The sequence below is a fragment of the Peromyscus californicus genome, unplaced genomic scaffold (assembly GCF_007827085.1).
Source record: "Peromyscus californicus insignis strain IS unplaced genomic scaffold, ASM782708v3 Scaffold_9__1_contigs__length_137607984, whole genome shotgun sequence".
Taxonomy (NCBI): Eukaryota; Metazoa; Chordata; class Mammalia; order Rodentia; family Cricetidae; genus Peromyscus; species Peromyscus californicus.
The window spans coordinates 53,924,246-53,946,665 of NW_026294617.1; the positions used below are offsets into that span (position 1 = coordinate 53,924,246).

General features: G+C 34.1%; 1 protein-coding gene and 1 long non-coding RNA gene across 3 annotated transcripts in view; one reads left to right on the top strand and one right to left on the bottom strand.

Annotated features, from left to right (window-relative positions):
• The window catches only part of LOC128105778 (uncharacterized), a 159,215-nt gene that overhangs the window by 58,322 nt on the left and 78,473 nt on the right, over window positions 1-22,420 (top strand). The window lies entirely within an intron of this gene.
• The window catches only part of Bche (butyrylcholinesterase), an 81,284-nt gene that overhangs the window by 5,180 nt on the left and 53,684 nt on the right, over window positions 1-22,420 (bottom strand). Inside the window, exon 3 of the mRNA XM_052731080.1 lies at window positions 7,007-7,173. Within this exon, the coding sequence (XP_052587040.1) occupies window positions 7,007-7,173 (167 nt within the window). The remainder of the gene's footprint in view (window positions 1-7,006; window positions 7,174-22,420) is intronic.

Sequence of the window (22,420 nt, forward strand, 5' to 3'; positions counted from 1 at the left end):
AGAAAGTAGAAGATTGATATTAAATTTATAGTAAAATATTGATAAGTATTAAATATTGAGGTAGCATTTTCATCAGTATATAAGGATATATCTATGGATATCTTCCATTTGTTGTTAGAATTATAACTTACAGAGAGAATTATAAATAATAATAAAATTTCTTCATTTTCTTGTTACAGTGACAATACTTTATGATTTACACATTGTGATATGAAGGAGCATCATATTGTATTATGGAATGATTACCTTTTATGAAGAGGTATAAATCTATTGAAGAGCCATCCCTAGAATTATGTGTAAAGAGTATTTGTATGTATCCCCTCTACTGATGCTCTACAGTGTTCACTAAATAGAAATATTTTTAGGAAAATAAACTTGCTTCATTTGTGACATGAAGCACGGTATAACAAAGAGTGTTCATCCATTGTCTTCAGTTTGTCACTTTTAATAATATATGTCAAATAAAGAAACACTGAAAAGTGAAAAACCTACACAAATATGCAACATAAATTAAAGAAAAATGTTATAGATATGAATAATGACCAGAGAAGTAATCAGGGCCAAGCACTATGCTGAAGTTCATTAAGAATAAGATAAAAACATCAATATCCATAAAATTAACAGTTCTCATGATTTTTCACAGAAAAGATCATACTGAAATATATGAAATAAAATTATTTTATAATTATCAATCATATAAAGAGGAAAGATCGACTGCAGAATTTTAGGCATCTGTATGCTATTTCTTGAATTAGAAAATACCAGTCAGTGGCAAACTTAACATTAAATATTTTCATACTAGAGAAAAGCATATTTGGAATACTTTAAAAAAACAGAAATGAAATATATTAACATTCAAATAAAATGAAAATAGCAAAGCTAGCATGTTCTTGATAGGAACAGGCAAACAAAAGCAGCACTGCCTGGGGAATGAAATGACTGTGGGAATGTGTGTCATAATGCAAAGCAGGAGAGCCTTGCATGCAGCGAAAGCTAATACATCCAGGAATCAACAACCAAGACCTGTCAGACCTCCACTTGAAATTACTAAGCAGCTGTGCTTAAGATAGAATTTAAATTCCTTAGCATGGTGCACAGGACACTTCGTCCCGGGTCCTTGGTTATTTGGCTCCCCTCTCTAGAATGCCTTCCTATTAAGATTCAGTGCAGGTGTCTTCTGTTAATAGCTTTCCACGATCCTGGATCGTGTCTCTGCCAATTCACTGTGAGTGAGCATGCATCATTCTTATGAGGGCTTCATGGATAACTCAGTCCCTTCCTAGGGCTAGGGAACAGAGCATATACTCTATAAACAGTTATCATATTAATGGATGAAAATGAAAAGAAGGGAAATCATATTTCTATGCAGTAGCTGGTTATACTACCCAAAATAGTGCAAGAATTTGTTAAATGCAAACCATATAGGGATAGCAATCTACTTGAATCTACCAGTTATTTAGAAATTGTTTATCTCTTTCCAACACTTAATATTTTGTGGATAATTGATGATATTTTTTGTTTTGAATGTAAGTATTTTATATACTTTGCATTAACCAATATCTTAAAATCCTATTTCTTTTTGAAAATTATTTTTAGTTTTTTAAGTTATTATATAATTACACAGTTTCATCATTCCCTTTGCTTCCTTCAAACACTCCCAAATGCCCCTCTTTTCTAGTTTTTAAATTCATGGCCCCTTTTGTTCATTAGTATTATACACATGTATTTGTATCCTGCTAGCTGCCACCCAGTTACCCACCAAATAAAGCATCCTATGTTGTTTTTAGCAAGAATGGTAATTGATATTCTGAAAGAGTGTTACATCGGTCTTATTCATACCAATATACAACTTTACAACATATATCTTCAAATGGATAGAAAAAATTTTAAACTAAACAAAACAGAAAAATTTAAAAATTTTTGTAAAAAGCCAATGATTTATGAATAAAATTGAATCAAATGAAGTTAAAACTTCTTATGCAATGACAGACAACTAATAATTCTGTCTTTATTTTCCAGACAATAGCTGCCTAATACTACCATGCCAATGTGCAGAACACTTGAATATTTGTAATAGAATTTCCATAAGTCAATTCAACTTAAATTGAATTGTGGTAGTTTTGACCTGAGTATTTCCTAAAAGCAGAAAAGTTCTTCATAAATAAGTTAGCAATTTCCATCTGATTTTTTTAAAAGTATATTAAAGGAACATAAATATAATTTGACTTTACACATATGAATAAGCTTAATTGTTTATGCATCTTGATATATAACCTATTAATTTGCCACCTAGTACTAAGACACTTAGATTAAATGTATTTATTTTAATTTTTTTAATTATGTGCATTGTTTGTTGGTCTTTGTTGGGGTTTGTGCATGTGAGTGGAGCTCAAGTAGTGAATAGAAGCCAGCTTCTAGTCTCCTGGAGCTGGAGTTCCAGGCAATTGTGAATTGCCCAACATGAGTGCTGGAAACTGCACAGGGTCCTCTGCAAGAACAGCACACTCTCTTAACTGCAGGGCCCTCTCCAGTCCTTAAACTTAATTTTCATATAATTTGTTTCTATGAGTGATTTGGCTACTTTGAAATTGCTTCAAATGACACAAACTGTTTTTCTAGATATAAAACAGGAACGGCTTGCTTTATTTGTGTGTGTTTGGGGCCTGTGGATGGGTTGGAGAATAAAAACAATTTTGCTTTTTTATTTGATATTTCATTGCGGTGGGGAGGGAAAAACCGATGTGGACTGTCATGGGAGGTTGCACAGAAATTAACTTTTTCAATTCACTTTTTGTTATCATTGTTTCTTTCCACATTTGTGTCTTATCTGAAAATAAGAGGTTCTCTTTTCTATGAAGCTGATCACTATTCTTTGTTTTAGGAAGAAAAAAAAAGTGAGCCCATTTCAAGAAAAACTGAAATTCTTTTGTATAGACAGAGGAAGGGGGGCATATTTTAGGTCCCTTCGAATACAGTACAACAGTACACCTAATACAATTGAAACTTATATCTGGTATTCCTGAGGATAAAAATCAAAGCTTAGTTCACCATAACTTTTGTGACGATTTTGTTCCTAGTTCATAAGTGACAGCCTCATTATTGTGTCTTTACACACCCAGGAATTGGGAAGCTATCTCAGGTTTTTATTTTATTTTGTTATTTTATTCTCAGTTTATTTTATATTATTTAATAAGAACACTCACTAATCCCACAGATGAAGGTCCCACTCTCTCAATCTCATCTCAAAGTTGTAGATGTTTTAGGTATGTTTTCTAGGTTAAATAGATATATAGAATATGACATTTAAAATGTTTTGTTAATTTCAAGTTTTTCATAACAATGAGACACATCTGCTCCTTGCAGCATCAGTTTACTTCAAAGAAGATAATTCGCTCTGAAGAAACTCCTTATGGAGTTTGCTTTTATTGTGGCAAGGTTAGACACTGGGCAATGACACTGTTCTTGCCTTTGACTATTGAAATGTACTGTGCAAACTGGACAGGCGGACACATAGGACAAAGACTGTTGAACTTTGCCCAAACAAGGCAGGACAGGCTTTCAATTTCCCTGCTTCACAGAAGAGTCTGTCAAATATTCTGCAGGACACAGAGAAAAGCAACTGATAAATTTTGCAAATACAAGGCAGGATAGTCCTTCAAATTTCCTGCTTCAATGAGAAGTCTGCTTGATACTCTAGGCCTGTAAGCTAAAGATGAATGCCCCAAGGTTACAGAAGAAACTTTGGGTGACTGTCCAGACAGTCAGATATCTCTGTCATTTCTAGAGTTTTGGCAGTTGTTTGCAATGCACTTTTTGTTTACTCAAATAATATTATCCTTCTGGAGTCTTTGTTGGAATTGAAGACAAGGTAGTTGTAGTTGCAGTTTTCCTTGCTTATAATAGAGAGTAAATTAAGTATAAAACCTTAGATTCATTAAGATAGGATAGACAATGGAGTATTTTCTTTTAATTTGCCAGACACAAATAAACTAGACTTCATCACATTGTGACTGTAATTTTTAATTCATAATTATTCTTATCATGTAGAGTCTTATTATGTTAAAGTTAAAACCTTTCATTTTTTGTTTAGACAAAAAGGGGAAGATACTGGAGAATATTGTTCTAAGGTGTGTTACTTTTTTTAATGTTGCATTTCTTTAATTCAGTGAAGCTGTGTTACTGTGCCTATCTAAAACACCTGATGGTCTAATAAAAAGCTGAATGGCCAATAGTGAGGCAGGAGAGAGAAATAGACAGGGCTTGCAGGCAGAGAGGATAAATAGAAGGAGAAATCTGGGAGGAAAGAAGATGTCGTCAGAGAAGGAGGAAGACTCTAGGGGCCAGCCACCCAGCTACACAGCAAGCCACACAATAAGAGTAAGATTTACAGAAGTAAGAGAATGAGAAAAGCCCAGAGGCAAAAGATAGACAGGATAATTTTAAGTTAAGAAAAGCTGGCAAGAAACAAGCCAAACTAAGGCCGGACATTCATAAGTAATAATAAGCCTCTGTGCGTCATTTATTTGGGAGCTGAGTGGCAGACCCCCCAAAGATTAAAAAAGAAACAACAATGTATTTTTTTCTATTAATTGTCATGTTATAGTTTTAATGAAAGGATATTTCTATTACTTTTGAGGATGAGTGGATTACTTCTGTCTCCTTTTAAAAATAAGTATGAGGTACTGTATGATAATATTCTCAGAGAAAATATGAATGTGAAAATATTTGGCACAAACACTGACATTTTATTTCTTGCAGATTCATGCCATAATGGCCAGGCATGGACTGAAGTATAATCTAGAAGTGAAGTGCTGGAATTTATGTGTTTAAACAAGTCTTAGGAATCATTGAATTTGAGAACATTTATTGCTGTAATGTAAACGATGGCTGAAGTGGTGCTTAGAAAGCTTATTGCTTTTGTAAGTGAAGTGGAGTAAGCATTTCTTGTTTCAAGAATGGCAGCCAGTAGCAATTCTTTGATATTTTCTTTTGTTTATAGATTACCTTTGAAAAAAAAACTTCATCCCAAGTCTTATATAATATCTGAAACATTAAAGATAAAAACATTCACATTTTAGTACCTGAAACTGTAAGGTATAGCTTGAATATATATTCTTACATTTATAATCTTCCTGATATTACCTATTTATGAATCTCAAAGACTATAACCTAAAACTTGTTTAAATAAGACAATATTAAATCAATACATTGTCCCCAGAATGATAAAATTTATTTGTCTTAAACTTTAAAATATGTATGTAGATATATTATTAATTTCTCTCTCTGTCTCTCTCTTTCTGTCTCTCTCTCTGTCTCTGTTTCTCTCTTTCTCGTGTGTGTGTGTGTGTGTGTGTGTGTGTGTGTGTGTGTGCTTGTGTGTGACCTGGAATGGGTACATAGCTATGGCTGCTAATTTAGGTATGAGTAGAAGTAGGTCATAAATTGATGTGGGAATGTCTTCTTTAATCCCTCAATCACTTCCATCATATGTATGTATATGTATATATACATATGTAACTCAGAATCTCTCAATGAAGTACGAGCTTATCATTTTAGATAGGCTGGATGGTTAGAAAATCCCCCATCCTCGATCTACTTGTCTCTGTCCCTAATGCCCAGTGTAGCATTGGGAGGTACCATATTCAGCTTTTCAGACTCCCGAGCTTTGCATTCCCTTGTTTCATAGTTTGTTTGTTTTATTTCAAGTTAATTACATATATTTCTTTTTTTTTGAGGGGTGATGGGGGTTTAGTTAGTACTGAGAATCCAAACTCAGGTCTCCATGCTCATGTAGTGAGTACTTTACCCAATAAGTCATCTCCTGAGCCTCCTAAAAAATATATTCAATTTGAATACATCTGGATGGATATTCAGAATACACCAGAAATTTAATATTTAAATATAAAATTATATTTCAAGATGCACTAAATCTAACCCAAAGCAAATTAAGATGTTCTACAAACTTTTGCTGAAGTTATAGAGATGCCTGCTACTTTCAGACACAGCCTCAGTTGAGCCAAACTGAAGTTTTGTGACAGGAAAGTTTTTCATGTAGAGATTTTTGCATCCTACTTTCAAAATTGCTGGTAATTCAACCATGGCACATCAATAAGTAAATTATCATAGATTCCTTGTTTTTGAACAATACCTCTGTTGCTTTGTAAGAAGCACACCATTTACATTCACCTCCTCACTCTCTCATCATTTTTTCTTCAAAGTAGTCCTCAACCCTTTTGTTTAAGCTGATCTCTTGTAGAGCTTAGAATATGTGTTTTGTGGTATGTTCAATGGGATCTGTTTGGGTTTCTTGGCAAATTAAGTGAGTTAGCTCATTGTTACTCACACCCAGAGGACACAAGGACAGCACTGTTGCTCTGCCAAGGGACACAGAGACTCATCTCTGGATATATATTATGTCACAGAACATTTAGTCAGACTCAGAGCACAGATATATCATTAACCTCTTTCAAACAGATGAAAGACGCAATTACAAGTTTGGTAATCAATGTCTGATGATCAAAGAGCATATTAACATCCTAACAACATCTTTGAGATGCTTAATTCTTTTTTAACTAACCCAAATTCTCTGAAAAAGAAATCAGCATTATTCATTTTTTTATATCTAACACAGACTTGACAATCAGATTTGTAGAAATGGCCTGCCATGTGATGGCTAGTTAAAATTACTTACTGTTTTTATTAATAAAAAGTGTCCTCTATTGTAATGTAAATAAAACATTTAAATTATGAACAAATACTACACGATTATTAAAGTAACATTAAATTATGATTCCATACATTTTCAAGTTTGATCATAAATATAAATTACTTTTCATCCAAGTCTACAATTTCTTTCTCTCTCTCTATTTAAAAAACTATCACTTAAATCACATTTTACATTTGAGCTAGGATCAAGTAAAGACTATCTCAGGATTCAATAATCCATTTTTCCCTAATTTTGCACAACACACAATCCATTAAGTAAGCAAATGGAAAAAGCACATACCTGTCATTTCCAAGACTTTAGGAAAAAATAGTTTCCAAAACTGGCATTCAGGAGCACGGAGCTTAGAGTTTATTCTTGGCTTCTCTGTGTTCAAGGTTAGATATTTTTGTTCAGTACTTGTGAAGACAGGCCACATTGTGCTATTGCTCTGGGTTCCATTGGGATCTCTAGATATTTAAAAAGACATTATAGCTTTTATGAAATCATTGTTGGATAGAAATATTTTTCTCTGAAATTGATAATCAATTTCAAACAATAACTAAAAAAAATCTGTGGCCATATTTTGATGATGGCAAGAATAATTGACCTTGCTTTAAGATTTCAAGAATGAATGAACATCATTTTTAGTTCCTTCAACCACAATATTAATGAAATCTATAGGAACTGAAATTCAGTGCATGCATTTATGTGTAACATAGAAAAATATTTTAATTTTTGCAAAATGTTTCTTTTTTACAACATAATATTTTTATTGATTAGTTAGGAACTTCATACAATGCACCCAGATCAAACTCAGTTCCCATTCCTCTCAGGTCTACTCCCCCACATTTATGGACCCCCCCAAAATGAAAAAAAATACACCAAATCCAATTTGTGTCGGCAAAATAATTTTTGATTCTCACTTAAACACACTCAAAAAAGACAATGTTACTTTTATCCCATTATCTTTACCTATCTCAGACTTAAGCTTTTTTAGTCATATTAACAGCACTGTCTCAATCTGTATTGCCTCAAAGATATTCTGCTAATTCTTAACAATACTCCTTGAATTTGGTACTATACATGTCCTTATTATGCAATGATCTTACTCTCGTAGGAAAGTGGCATGCCTCATTTTAAAAGCCTATTATTTCTCCTTTGTTTTACTCTTTAAAAATTCTCTATAAGAGCCAACAAGATGTGTCAGCATGTAAAGACACCTTCCCCCAAATCTGATTACCTCAGTATGATCTCTGGGACCAACATAGTGCCAGCAGAGAATTGATTCCTGAAAGCTCTTCTTTGACTTACACATTAATTAGGCATGGAACACACACACATACATGTACACATGCACACATGCATTCATGAACACATGCTCACACAAAAACACTATATAAATAAATAAGTAAATTTGTAATAAACATTTCAATAATTCCAACTTGAGTCCAGATCAAAGTTAAAGAACATGGTATAAGCATATTTCTTAATATTTTCAATGATTCTATTAGTATTATATTAATAGTAATTAATAAATATTCTATTAATATTCAGTAGGAGTTATAACTATTCTCTTTAGAACCCATCTGTGTTTCTTTAAAAATATTAGTGAGTAAGAACATCTATGGAAGTAAAGAGCCAGTGTTGAAAGCTATTCTAAAACTAGGTCTAATAACGAGAGTAATAATCACACTTGAAAGGAAATCACCCAAGGCATGAGATTTTGGGTAAATTAAGGAGAGGAAATAATGAGGGGAAAATAACCTAAGCCAGAAAGATATGTAGGAAAGCCAGAGAGGGTATAAAGTTAATATAGAAGTGAACATTGAATCTGTTACTTAGTCCAAAAAAAAAAAAAGTAGAAGAAGATAAACAGTGTCTTCAAAGATATGAGCCAAGAATCTAGTTTAGAGTTAGGACATTAGTGTTGTTATATTTATACATGGCGACCTTAGAAAACAGGGAGTTTTCACTTGTAGAAATTAATTGTTCTTCAAGGGATGTGGGGACTCTTTTTGATGTGGTAATTAGAATACTATGTAAGCCTAGGTAGTGCATGTATTTCTATAATAAAGAGAGGATTGAAGTGATATAAATAAGAAATCCATTTAATAAGAAATTCAATAAGAAACTTTTTCTTAGTTTTTTTTTTCTTATGTAAAATTACAGAAGAAAATTTCTAGTTGAACTTTCTACAAACAGTACAAAAGACTTCAGCATTCATTTAGGATCTGTAGATGGTCATTCCATAGAAATTTGCAAGCAAAGTTAGGCAGTATAAAACTTTGAGATTGAGAGGAAACACTGAAATGAAGAAAGTTTGGAAGAAAAGCTGGTGTTCATCCAAAGCAGTTATCTAGAGGCACATTGTGCCAAGAGCTTGTGTTTAATAAGCACCATGAATGCACATTTCATCCCAGGCACAGGCATACTCAAGCATAAATTTAGGAGCTTTAGCAAGAAATAACTTCCCGATGGACTAGTTGATTTTATGTTGAAATTGGATGATTTAGAAAGGATTATTAATAACCAGAGTTATTTAAGCTAAACCAATATCATTCTAGAATTGAAACCTCCAGCTTGAGGGTATCATTTGAAGGAGGTCAAGAGGAAAATGTGGCCTGATCACAGATGGCGCACAGCTTGGGAGAATCATGGAGTCCTTTACCTTTCTCTAAAAGCTGTAGAAACCAACAGGTCCAGCTGCTGGAGGCTGGCTGTTAAATGAGAAGAACCACTGGTGCGATTCTGAATGGCAATTTTGTGTTACTAAACTGTTCACTTTCCCTCTAAGTCCTCTCTAATTAACTTATGGCAATGTGTTAACTGCACATCCATTCCTGGTTTATGCAATTGGTGACTGAGACAGAACTGACTTTTTCTTGTGTTCGAAAGCAGGACACTTATGGCACCATCAGTGTTCATTAGCAAAAGCTTGTCTTTTGAAATGACTTATGATATCCCATGTTATAACTTGGAGGTAATAAATTTCCTCTGCTCATGTATGCAGAAATGGTTTTCAAAAACATGATTGAAGCAGCTATTCAAGCAATAGAACTTTTTATGCTGTAATTTGAAGAAATCTCCTAAGAATTGAAACTTGAAAAGAGATATAATTCTCTTCCTGTCTGTATCAATTAAAAACTTGTGAAATGCAGTGTGTTTCCCAGACATACGATTCTGAAGCAGGATGTAATTCAGATCTCACTTATGAAATGCTTTTCAACATCTTGAGTCTGCTACTTCTATAATACATTTTCTGCCTTTGTCACGAAATAAAGAATTGAAAGTGAGTATAGCATAAAACATTTCAAGAAGTGGTAGGCTATCCTTTATTTTTATTGCCAGGTCCTTTTGAGATACACAAAATGTTCTAAAGCTCATTTATTATAATCTCTTATGTAGGTGTGAAAGGTTATGAGACATAGCCCATTTAACCAAACAAAGAGGTTATTTTTAATTCTTTTGTACAGAAAGATACCCTGCCTGTTATAATTATATGGGCAGATATTTCATAACTTCTTTATGAAATAGATTAAGAAAAAACATGCATTAATTTAGGGTATCCTGGTAAAAAAGAGTGGGCAATTAGTTTTATCTTGCAGCTTTCTTGCAAAACACAGTCCTAATCTTTTGTATGTTAACAGAAGAATTACAATATATAACTTATGGTGTATGGAAATGGATCTCAGCGAAGTGCTTGTTGCACAGACACAATACTGTCTGTGAAAAGCCAGTTGTGGCAGCTCTTCAGTAACTTCCAGTGCTGAAAGGCAGGAGACAGGAGCCTGGAGCTTACTGTCCAGAAAGTCTAGCTGAATCAGCTGACTTCAGGTTCAGTAAGAAATCTGTGTCAAAATAATGTGGAAAGTGACTGCAGAAGATAACTAACCCACGTGAGAGTGTGCATGCACACACACACACATACACATGCATGTGCACCCACAAACACATACACATACATCACACACACACAAAACCTTCAGAATACTAATTAGGAAAATATTTAAAATTATGTTAAGTAGCTAATTTTTAGTGAAAATACTAGAATGTGCATTAAGATCAAGTAAAATGTAATCATGGTCATTATTATGAATTGAAGAGTCACTTGAAATATTTAGTTAGATATTTGGTTAAATATTTGGAAGACAGAAATACCGTGAATAATGTCTTAAATATTCAAATATTTATGTCTTCATATTTCAAAGATATAAATAAGTACAGTTCTATGTTAAGAACTAGAGGGTCTATTAGAGAGTTTGAATCCATTCAAACATTCATTCAATTAATTCATTAATTCTAATCATTCACTATATCAAATATTACTTTAATCATTGGATATTGAACAGACAAAATAAGAATTTTGACATGTCTGTTCTATAAGAAATTGAGGCAATGAGATAAATATTAAAAGTGCATGGTGTATTAGACATGTATTAGATATGACAATAAATGGAGACTGAAAAGTAGAAAAAGAGGAATGAGTCTCAGTTTTAGAATAGTAGAAGATAATGTAAAATAAATAGTAAGCTATTTATTCCAGGTTTAAACTGATAAAGATATATAAATCTGTTCATATTAAGGAGCTATCATGTAATTCTTTGATACATTTATACACTGCATACAAAACCATTTCTTCAAATACTTATTATTTATATAGTTAAAATTCTCCTAGCTACTTGAAATACACAGTCCATAACTTTATTGTAGTTAACTTACATTTTTGGATTCTCACACTATATCTGATACTTAGTACCATAAGGTATTATCATCATGTCCATGTGATAGTTTTGGTTCAAAAGGTGATTCTAAATGGGGCTACCATACTGATAATTGGAGACTTGGGATTGTTTGGATCTGTGAAAAAGGCCAGTCACTCATTTAGAGAGCTGAGACTTCCACTCATGTGACTGCCTGATTCTTATGGAAGGGAGTGGGCTCTGCCACATGAGTAATGACACCACCAACAATGCATATAACAATAAAAGGAACGTAACAGTATGGTCACCAAGCTTAAGTAAGATTCCTAGGTTGTTAGTATCCCTTGTCCAGATTTGAATAATTGATGAGAATAATGCATCTCTGAAGAAAATTTGGCCTGTTGGTATGTCTCTGTGGTTTGTGTTGATTGTCTTACTGATGTGGGAGGACCTAGTTTAAAGTGGGAAGCATCACTATCTAGCTGGGCCCTGGACAGTATGAGAATAGGCAAAAGTAGTTGGATACTAAGCATGCATGTGTTTTTCTCTCGATATTTTTAACCCTGGAAGTGATGGTTACCAGCTGTGTCAGGCTTCTACCAGTGTAACTTCCCCTTGAATGGGAAGCTAAAATGAACCCTTTATTCCCTGAGTTTCTTCTTGTCAGAATATTTTGTCACAACAACTGAAATTACACTAGCACGTTTAGACATGGAATCAATACACATTCTCATTTATAGAAGAATGGATAAAACAAATAATATATGTATGTACATGCAAAGGAATGATATTTTACCATTAAAATAAAGAAAGATATGGTATAAATTGTCAAAAATGGAGGGAGATGGCAGATATTATATTAAGTAAAATAACTCAGACACAGGAAGATACATGTGTTATATTCTCTCTTGTTATATTGTGATATGAACATAGAGTTACCATCACTAAGGGCTGGGATGAGTTGTAGAATGTCACTAGAGGAAATTTAGAGAATAAGAATGTGGAAGAGCAAGTGTGAGCACTAAGTCTCGCTGTTCTACAGTAAGGCAAGGTAACCATTGCTCTCATACTACAGATGGTACTGACCTATAACATACAGTATAATGCTAAGGAGATACCATGTTGAATTCTGTAACTGATTGTACATGTGTATTGAACTATCACACTGCCCCTCTTTAAGTTTAAAAGTCGGGAGAACAAGGAATAGGAGACCATGGTAAATGAAGGCCACATGAGAATAGGAAGAAGCAAAGTGCTAGAGAGGCCCACAGAAATCCACAAAGATACCCACATAGCAGACTGTTGGCAATGGTCGAGAGACAGCCCGAACTGACCTACTCTGGTGATGGGATGGCCAAACACCCTAACTGTCGTGCTAGAAACCTCATCCAACTACTGAGGGATCTGGATGCAGAGATCCATGACTAGGCCCTGGGTGGATCTCTGCGAGTCCAATTAGCAAGAATGAGGAGGATTTATATGAGCGAGAATTGTTGAGACCAAGGTTGGATAAAGCACAGGGACAAATAGCCAAATGAATGGAAACACATGAACTATGAACCAATGGCTGAGGGGCCCCCAACTGGATCAGGCCCTCTGAATGGGTGAGACAGTTGATTGGCTTGATCTGTTTGGGAGGCATTCAGGCAGTGGGACCGGGTCCTGTGCTCATTGCATGAGTTGGCTGTTTGAAACCTGGGGCCTATTCAGGATTGCTTGGCTCGGCCTGGGAGGAGGGGACTGGACCTACCTGGACTGAGTCTAACAGGTTGAACTCAGTCTGTGAGGAAGGCTTTGCCCTGGAGGAGATGGGAATGGGGGGGTTTGGGGGGAAGGTGAGGGGGACGGGAGGGGGGAGAACAAGGGAATCCGTGGCTGATATGTAGAACTGAATTGTATTGCAAAATAAAAAAAAAAAGTCAAAAAAAAGTTTAAAAGTCGGAATGAAAGTGTCCATTATTTAATCATTATTTTATGCATTTTTCAAATTATTATATGATATTCCCCAAAATGCATAACTCAAATGATAATAAATTTAAAAATAGAAAATAGAAGCAAAGATTTACAAGCTATGGTCACTTGTTCATGAGTTAATTCCACATTAAATTTAAGATTCAAATGGAGATGGTATATATGTAGTTAAATTTTAGTGATTCATCTTTATTTACTGACAGAACCTTTACATCCCAAATGATTCACACTGTATTTAATATAGCTTTTTCCTAGAAGCACCCAAGATGTAATTCAATGTGTTAATTTGAACAAGAACACTGTGTTTAGAAATGCAAATCTTGCAGTTTGCACAGTATCTGTTTTCCTCAGGTCATTATTCAAGCCCTTCCATCTCACATCCTCAGGGAGTACTTCCCTAATAATCACACGGGAGCAGCCACCTTTATCATTTCATATTGTTTTATCCTATGCTCCCCCTCCCTCCATCCTCTACTGTCTCTCCGCTTTCACCCCCACACTGTCTCTCCCTTTAAGTCTTTTTTCTCCTTCCCTGTCTTCCTGTTTCTCTTTTTTCTTTCTCCTCAAAGCCTAAGACCCATGCAAGGCATCATTTGATTTTCTTATTTCCACAATGAAGCCATGCCCGAATCATATGAAGGGCGGTTACTTATGAATAAAAAGCATCACAACAGTTATTTTTTAATTAACCTCTTTTAACAGTTAAAGTGTGAATGGTCTCACATGACAACTACAAGCAGAAATGTAAATTCCCAAGATGATAATTTCTCCACCTTTAGAAAGGTTCTGGTTCAAATAACCAAGAATTCTATTTCAAAAAACTGAGGCTTCTGATAGTACTAAAATATGCCTCAGGTCCTCATTATTTTCCCATGATAATTTCAAGACTTAAATAAAAATAATCAATAACAGAACATAAAGTATGTGTAAACTCTCACCTTTACAAAGTGATATACTGAATTTAGTGCCATCAAGGAATAATTAGAGTCTAATTGAGCAAAGTGAGCATGAGAAAATAAGGCATTCATTTCTCGACTAGCAGAGTTGCCAGCTAGTGAAAATTTTCACACATTGTTTCTGTTATTTTGACGTATTTATATAATGAACAGGCAAAACAATTTTCACATAGTAAACAAACTCGTGTTCTGTCTTTACACACATGGGAAAAAAATAAACACAGGGCATAATCCGTTTCAGGAGGAGAGACTCCAGTCCTATTAGTTTTCTGGAGCTGGACCTGAGTAAAAAAACAAACAACTAAAGGAGGAAAGACTTATTTGATTTCATGGTTTTGGAGGGCTCACCTTATGACCAGCCGCTGGCTCCATTGCTTTGAGTCTATGCAATGGTAGAATACCACTGTGTTGGAACCAGGCAGAGTACATGACGCTGGGTATCTTGAATCAAAAAAGAGTATGGGCTAATCACAAGGTATAATCACCCAGAACATATCAACTGGACTATTTCTCAAGTGCACCTCCTTACTATATCTTCGTTTCATTCACTTTCCACAAATGCAGTTACTTGTCAAGTTATGAATGGAGTAATTGAAAGATGAAGTCAGAATCCTCCTGATCCAATCCCAACCTGAAAGCCCATCAGTAGACAAAACTGTAACTTTATGGAGACATCTCTGGTCTAAACAGAAAAGGATAAACCACAGAAAAGAAGAAGTAAAAATAGGATTTCCTCCAAGACCTTCTACGGTGCTTCAATTTGCATAAACAAAACTCCTTAGGTTTAATTTGGTCATCAAGTGCACTTTAAATTCTTTCTAGAAGAATTTTTTCTTACTGTGATATATTTATAAATTTGACCAAGTTTTATTATTCATTTCATGTAATTAATTGTTCTAAAATCTTTCCAATATTTAAAATCTGTCAAAAATGGCTTTTCTCAATTTAATGAATTATTACATTTATTCTAAATAATGCTAAACTAAAAAATGTTTAACACTACTAAATCTTTTTAGCACACTTATAAAATTAACCCATGCATGAATCATTTATAAAATAACCCATTTTACAATTTAATATTAAAGCATCTAGAATGATTCAAATATTTTTTAAATTTTTGTACATACACATGTATACCAAGAATTAGCTTGTTCATATTTCTCAGCAACATGCTGTAAACTAAATGTCACAAGTCTGAAGCCTGAAAAGACCTAGATCAAGGCAGTGGCAGATACACTGCCCTTCAAGGACCCACAACCTGGTTCATATTCATTTTCCTGCTCTTTCTCCTATGGTAGATAAGGAGGGGCACTGGTTTTTCTCCAGCACAAGGAAATCAATTCCATTCCTGAGAATTTGGCCTACACTGCCTAGCACTATACCATGGGCAGTTGGAATCCAACACATGAGTTTAAGAGGTGGAAAAAAAAACCTTCAGTGTATAGTAAGTAAAAAATACAATTACACACTATCTTAAACATTTATGGATGTGCCTAGTCTGAATCTGAGTATTAGACACATAAAATATAAAATATTGTGTGAACTTTAATTAATAATTTAATAACAGATAAATGAAGTACAATGTTACAACGATCTTTTAAATCAACAAGAATTATGTTTTGAGTTTCAGAGCAAACCACATCTTACTTATTTGTGTATGCTCAATGCCCATCACGTGCCTAGGCACACAATATCAATCTACCAAAGGCTTTTTGCCATGAGAACTGAGTAAATCAGTTGCAAAACTTTGGCTATATTTTTAGTACATTCAGCATCATTCATAAAACATAAAATATTTTTAGAAAATGGAAAGAAAATACCTCTTTATTGTTGGTGTTTGAGGAATGTGTTAGAAATGTTACTATTCTAAAATTAGTTGAAGTCTTCAAATTATGTATTGATATCTGCATTATTTATGTGATACAATACATTGTGTCCTATGTCATATGTATGTTTTGATCCACTCTTTTAAACTAATCTTAATGGCATTTATTTGCTTATTTATTCATTTATGTATTGGTGTGTGTCATGCCACAGTGTGTGGATATCAGAGGGTAGCTTATTGGAGTCATGTATTTCCTTCCACCGCTTTGGTCCAGGGATTAAACTCATTCTTGTAAATTTTTCTTCAGGTGCCTTTCTTGTCTAAGCTACGACTCAAGTTCCTAACCTTGTTTTTACATGGAAACTTTATTTCAGTTTTCCAATGCCCAATTACATCTACCATCTTGACTCACTATATTTTAGAGAAGGATTAATGACTGGAAATATTTCCTTCTTGGTGTAAGAACCGCAAGATGATTAGTAATAAAACAATAACTAGATTTCATAATAATGCACTGGTTCATGGGAATTTTGGCAAGTGAAAAACTGGCAGAATAAATTATAGTTCATAGAAATATGTACATCAAACTCTGTTATTGGCAACATAGGTTATAATTAATAGAATTATCAATCAACACTGAGCTCATTTTAATTATTTTTGCCTTTACATATCCTGGTATGTCTATTACAAATTTTGGGGATGAGAGAGATAATTATTGAAAAACAATTACCTAAATTCATTACTCTGTTAGTTTCTTTCTTAGTTAAACATTACATGTTGTTTTTCTAGTCAACAACCTCATTTCTCAAACGAAAATAATAGTTACGTAAAACCTTACCAGCTTGTAATTCTGAAATTTACTAATGGTTACCTTTGGTGTCTAAAAATATTCTTTCCTGTACTGTTGCTATGATGGTTACACACAGCGCTTGGTCTGGAAATTATCGTTTTTGTTCTTTCCTCCACAGTGTTTTGACAGAAGGGTTTGTTTTATTAGCTAGGGAGTTAAAAACGGAGTGTCAGGCAGTTTAGCCCCCACAAATTCTCCAGATAAATGAACTGGGTTGAATACTAGATCAATTGGAAGACAAGCAAAATCCTTCTTTCCTTTCTTCTCTCCTTCCATCTTTGCGTCCCTCCCCCTTTCCTTCTTTCTTTCCCTTCCCTTCTTTTCCCTCCCCTCCCCTCCTCTCCCCTCCCCTTCCCTTCCCTTCCAATTTCTCTCCAACATTCAGGTTCTCCTTCACAAGATGCTTCCCTTTTCATTAAATTGGCAAGTGCATCCAGATTTATTAGCTACTTTAGTGTCCACCAAAGTTTTTCAGTGACAGCAAAGCAAAAGTCACCATTTGGATGCAATCATATGCCTCCAAAGGAACTCCAGCCCAGTGATCTGCAACGGTCTAATGCCCTTTCACTTAATAGAGCAGAGCACTAATTAAATAAAAGGGGCAACTTTGCATGGAATTTAGATAAGAAAACAAGGGCCAGCTTGAAACTGGCTCCTCTTCAGAGTCTGCTGAGTTCTTTCAACTCTGTTCCCCATGTCTATATGTTCTGGTCTGTGCCATAAAAGTGACTGCGGTGTCAGGAACAAGCTGAGGAAATGCCAAGAAAACGTCCTGGTAACTTTGATCTAAAGTTGGGAGATCTCCATTCCAAAGGGATGCTGGAACAGTCAGAAGTGTTTTGGGAAACTGAATGTTCCCAAGAGAGACCCAAACCAAATTATGCTTTAAATGGTAATTTGGGCATGCCGTATCATTTATTTTGAAACCAAAAAAAATTTGTTGTTTTTGTTTTTTTCTTCTCCTTCCTTTCTTCATTCCTTCCCTCCCTCTCTTCTTCCTTCCTTCTTTTCTTCCTTTCTTTCTTTACCTTGAGTGTGTGTGTGTATGTGTGTGCATGTGTTTGTGTGTTGCCTGTGTGTATGGTGTGTGTATTTTAACTAGTGAGAGGTCATTATATTTGTCTCAACTTTTCTAGCTGTAAATGGGGCAAAAGCAGCTATTACGTTTTGTTTGCTCCTGTGTCCTAGAACAGTTAATGCTTAATAGAAGTCTGTCTCACACAAATTTTATTGACCAGAGTACTTGTGTAAGCAAATAAGCCATGAGATTTATTGTTTTGAACAGAACCTCAAAGTCATTGGATTATACTAAATAACATCATGAACCAGCAAGGAGATAAAAGTGTTTCCAACTAAGCCTAAAAACCTGAGTTCCATCACAAAAACATATGGTGAGAAGAGAGAGTCTACTTCTGCAAGTTGTCCTCTGACCTCCACATGCTCACAATGGCATGTGCATTAAAGCGTGCATGCATGCACACACACACATGGAATAAATGCAGATAATAATAAAAACACTATAAATTATTTATACATTACAGAAACCTAACATTTACACCCCATTTATGAGAAGGAAAATACTAATTATTTTTCTCTCAAAAAACTGACATTTCTGCTGAATAAGATGTACTTTGAGGACATGTGAGATCTACATCAAAAGTGTTTAAGTATATAAGAATTGTGTACTTCAACATCTAAATTTGAATTCTTTTATATCTTAGAAATTTGTCCATGGATTTTCATAAAATAATTTATTTTTCATTTTTGAGATTGTAATGTAATGACAGAACCTCTCCCTTTCTTCTTGCCTCTCTTCAAGCCCTCCAAAATACCTCTCTCTCTTCTCCTTCAAGTTCACGGGCTGGACTATTTTTTCACTAATTGTTATTGCATGAGTGTATGTGGTGTGTGTGTGTGTGTGTGTGTGTGTGTGTGTGTGTGTGTGTGTGCTTGTGTTATATTCTGTCCTTAAAATCTTATTCATATGTGTGTTTTCAAGGCTGACCTTTTGGCACTGGACAAACAGCTGGCATACTCATCTCTGGGGAAGACCACCTCTCTCACTCCCAGATTTCCTCAGGTCCTATAGTTCTTTGTGTATGATTGAGGCTCAAAGACTTTTTCTTATCCATTTTGACGTGTCCATTAATTTCATCCTTGTTCAGCTCACATTTGTGCGGTCATGTTGGTGAGACTTTATGGATGTAGCTTCTTACATTACTCGGAGACACAATCTCACAGCAAAATCCCTAAATCTCTGCCCCCTCTTCTGCAATGTCCCCTGAACCTTTGGTGTCAGATTATTTTGTAGATGTATCCATGGGGAATGGGCTTCACAACTCTTACTTTTGATTGGTTGTGGTTTTATGTAGAGGTCTTCATTTGTTGCAAAGAGAAGTTTTCTCGATAAGGGTGAAGACTACATTTGTATGTGGGTACAAAAACAAAAGTTTATAGATTGTTGTTAGGAATTATGCTGGTGTAGTAAATTTGTGGCTATAGACTCTCCTCTAATAACCATGAATTGCACTGAGAAGTTATCTAGGTTTCCAGTACCAGGCATAATTTCCCTCTTGTTGAGAGTATCTTAAGTTCAATTACAGAGCTACTGGTAACCACCTGTTTATGCATGCCAGTATAGCACCCTTAGTGTCTTCATGGCATCCTGGTTATTGATGTGGTTCATAGGTACCAATTTTAGTTTTAGAGAACTTACTGTATGCATTCTTTATAGAATACCATGTCATTTTAAAATTATTTTTCTATTCTACTGGTAATTAACATATTGATTAAGTAATGCTAATTAGTTTACCAAAAATTAATTAGTTTGTATCATATCCTTATGGAACTTTCACATCCCATTTTAGATTTAGATTAGCATATATTCTAAATATTTCAAAAATCAAAGGCTTGGTGTTTAGATTATTTAACTCTTTCTGACTATAACTTTTTATTTTCTCTTTTTGTGAGATGAACAGTATTTTTGCTCAAAAATAAGTATTAAACCTTTTCAACACATTAGCTGTATCCTTGAATTAAGATGGCTATATATACTACTCAATGTTTTATTATCTTTGCAATATTATCATAAATGTTTCTAGCTTTAGTTAGCTCACTGTCTATAATGAGATGTATGTCAGTTGACAGAATGGCTCTAACCATTGCCAAATGCATTCATTGTGTGTTTATACACATATAAAATTTTATGCATTGAAGGTTTGTAGTTTTTTAGTGTTTTTTGTATTTTTCCTAACAGCAAATGATATATAAATATATAATATTATTTATAATTAGGTTCAAACTCCTTCACTATCTCTCTCCCTTGGGCCCTGAAAAATATGTCCAATTTGTCATTGATGACATAATTGTTACAGATCTTCATCCCCAACCGCTATATAAGCAGCACAACCAGCTATCTTACATTTAGAAAAAGCTACTCAGTAGTAAGCAATAATCACATGCCTCATAAGAAGAGAACACTGAAAAGATTTCATCTTTGCTACTGACTTTGGCTACAGCTTTCTGACTGCTCAACTGAAACATGAGAAGATGAACACACTGGACTTGCTTTCTCATAGATGCTAAATACAGCTCAGACAGCCCCTCCCAGGGTCTTTAGATACTGTGTTCAGTTGATTTCTGAGTAACTTGGTAATTCAAGTTACCTAATAAAGTCTAACTCACATGTTTATTGTGAAATAAAATTACCACAGTACTTTTTTTGTTAGTTCAAGACAAATATATCATAGAAATAACAAGTATAATGCTTTTATAAAAGTATTATTTGATAACTTACTGAATTAAAGACAGTGTATCTTAAAAACCAGTCATGAATCTTATGCAAAATTATATGGGGAAATGGCAAAGGAAAAAAACATATTTGCAATTAAATTTTTTATTGTTTTATGATTAAGTCTATATAAATATTGTTGCAACCAGGCAATCTCCAACATATTCTAAACAGGATGATGAGACATGAATAAAACATGAGTCATAAAATATAAATAAAGAGTATTTTTTCATTGGAAAACTTAAATTACCTTTTATTCTAAGGAGTGGAAGAGTTTATGATATTGGAGTCAGAGCTTTAGAAAATGAATTTCTCCTAACAGCATATGCATCTATTGTTTGTTTCATTCTAATTAAATAAGAGCTAGTATTTTCCTTCTTAAAGAATTATTTATTTTATGTGTATGAATATTTTACTTGCATGTTATGTGTGTGTGACATGCTCATGAAAGTCAGAAGAAGGTATTGGCCCCTATGGAGCTGGAGTTAGAGATGATTGTGAGTCACTGTGTGAGTGCTAGGAACTGACCTTGGGTCCTCTGCAAGAGCAGCCAGTGCTCCAAACAACCTAGCCATTTCCCCAAGCCCTGGTGTGTTACTTTATGATACCATAGCTTAGATGCAGTTTTTAACTGAGTTGAAACAGTATTTATGTCAAGTTATATTTATTGTACATACTTTTAAATTTAACTAAATTATCTATTAATCAATAGTTTTATTCATAAAATAAGAGATATTAATGATTTTAGAGCAGTTACAAAGAAGAAATGTATTTGTATTTTATTTGCCAAATATTTAGAGCTGTATATGAACTTCCAAATATTTAATAAATGTGCATTATAATGATGAACATAAAGAAGTGGGAGACCACAACAGTTTAAATGACCATGACTATCATCCATAACATCTACATACATGGTAACAATTGCTTGCAGACATTCATTCATATACCCATATCTGCATGCATCCTTAGTGATACCAAGACACATTTTCAGAATTAACATGTGAGGTAGACTTTATAGGGAAGCAGACAAGAGTTTAGTATACTTGGCAAATTTTGTAATCGTGGCTTTTAAAATGAAGTGTTTTCTTTGTCTAATTTCATGCTATTCCTGCTTTTTCCAATGGAGTATAATACAATATCAATAAAATTGGAGATGGAAATGGGAGCAAGAAATGCATACATAAATGTGTGCTTAGATCTTCTATACCTAGTGTGAATGATTTCAATACTACTGGGATTAAAAGTTACCAAAATACAAGTATTGCTATGTTGAAAGTTTATTGAGTTATATACATCATTTCATTTACATTTTATGAAGCTCATTTCTCCACATATGCCTCTACTATTAAATCCTCTCATTTTTTCTGTGCCTTATACAGGAATCTACATGGTAGATTTTAATTAAAATATTAAATATAAATAAATGCTCCTTTTAACTGCTTCCATTGTTTTATACCATGTTGTTAATCACTTTGGGTTATGTAATTAAAAACCCATTTTGATTATATTTCTACTTCTTATGAAGATGACCATTATTCTAAAGCTATTTCTGTACTTCTGTACAAACAAACAAACAAACAAACAAAAAACAAAAAGAAACAACAATCTAATTCAGTAGG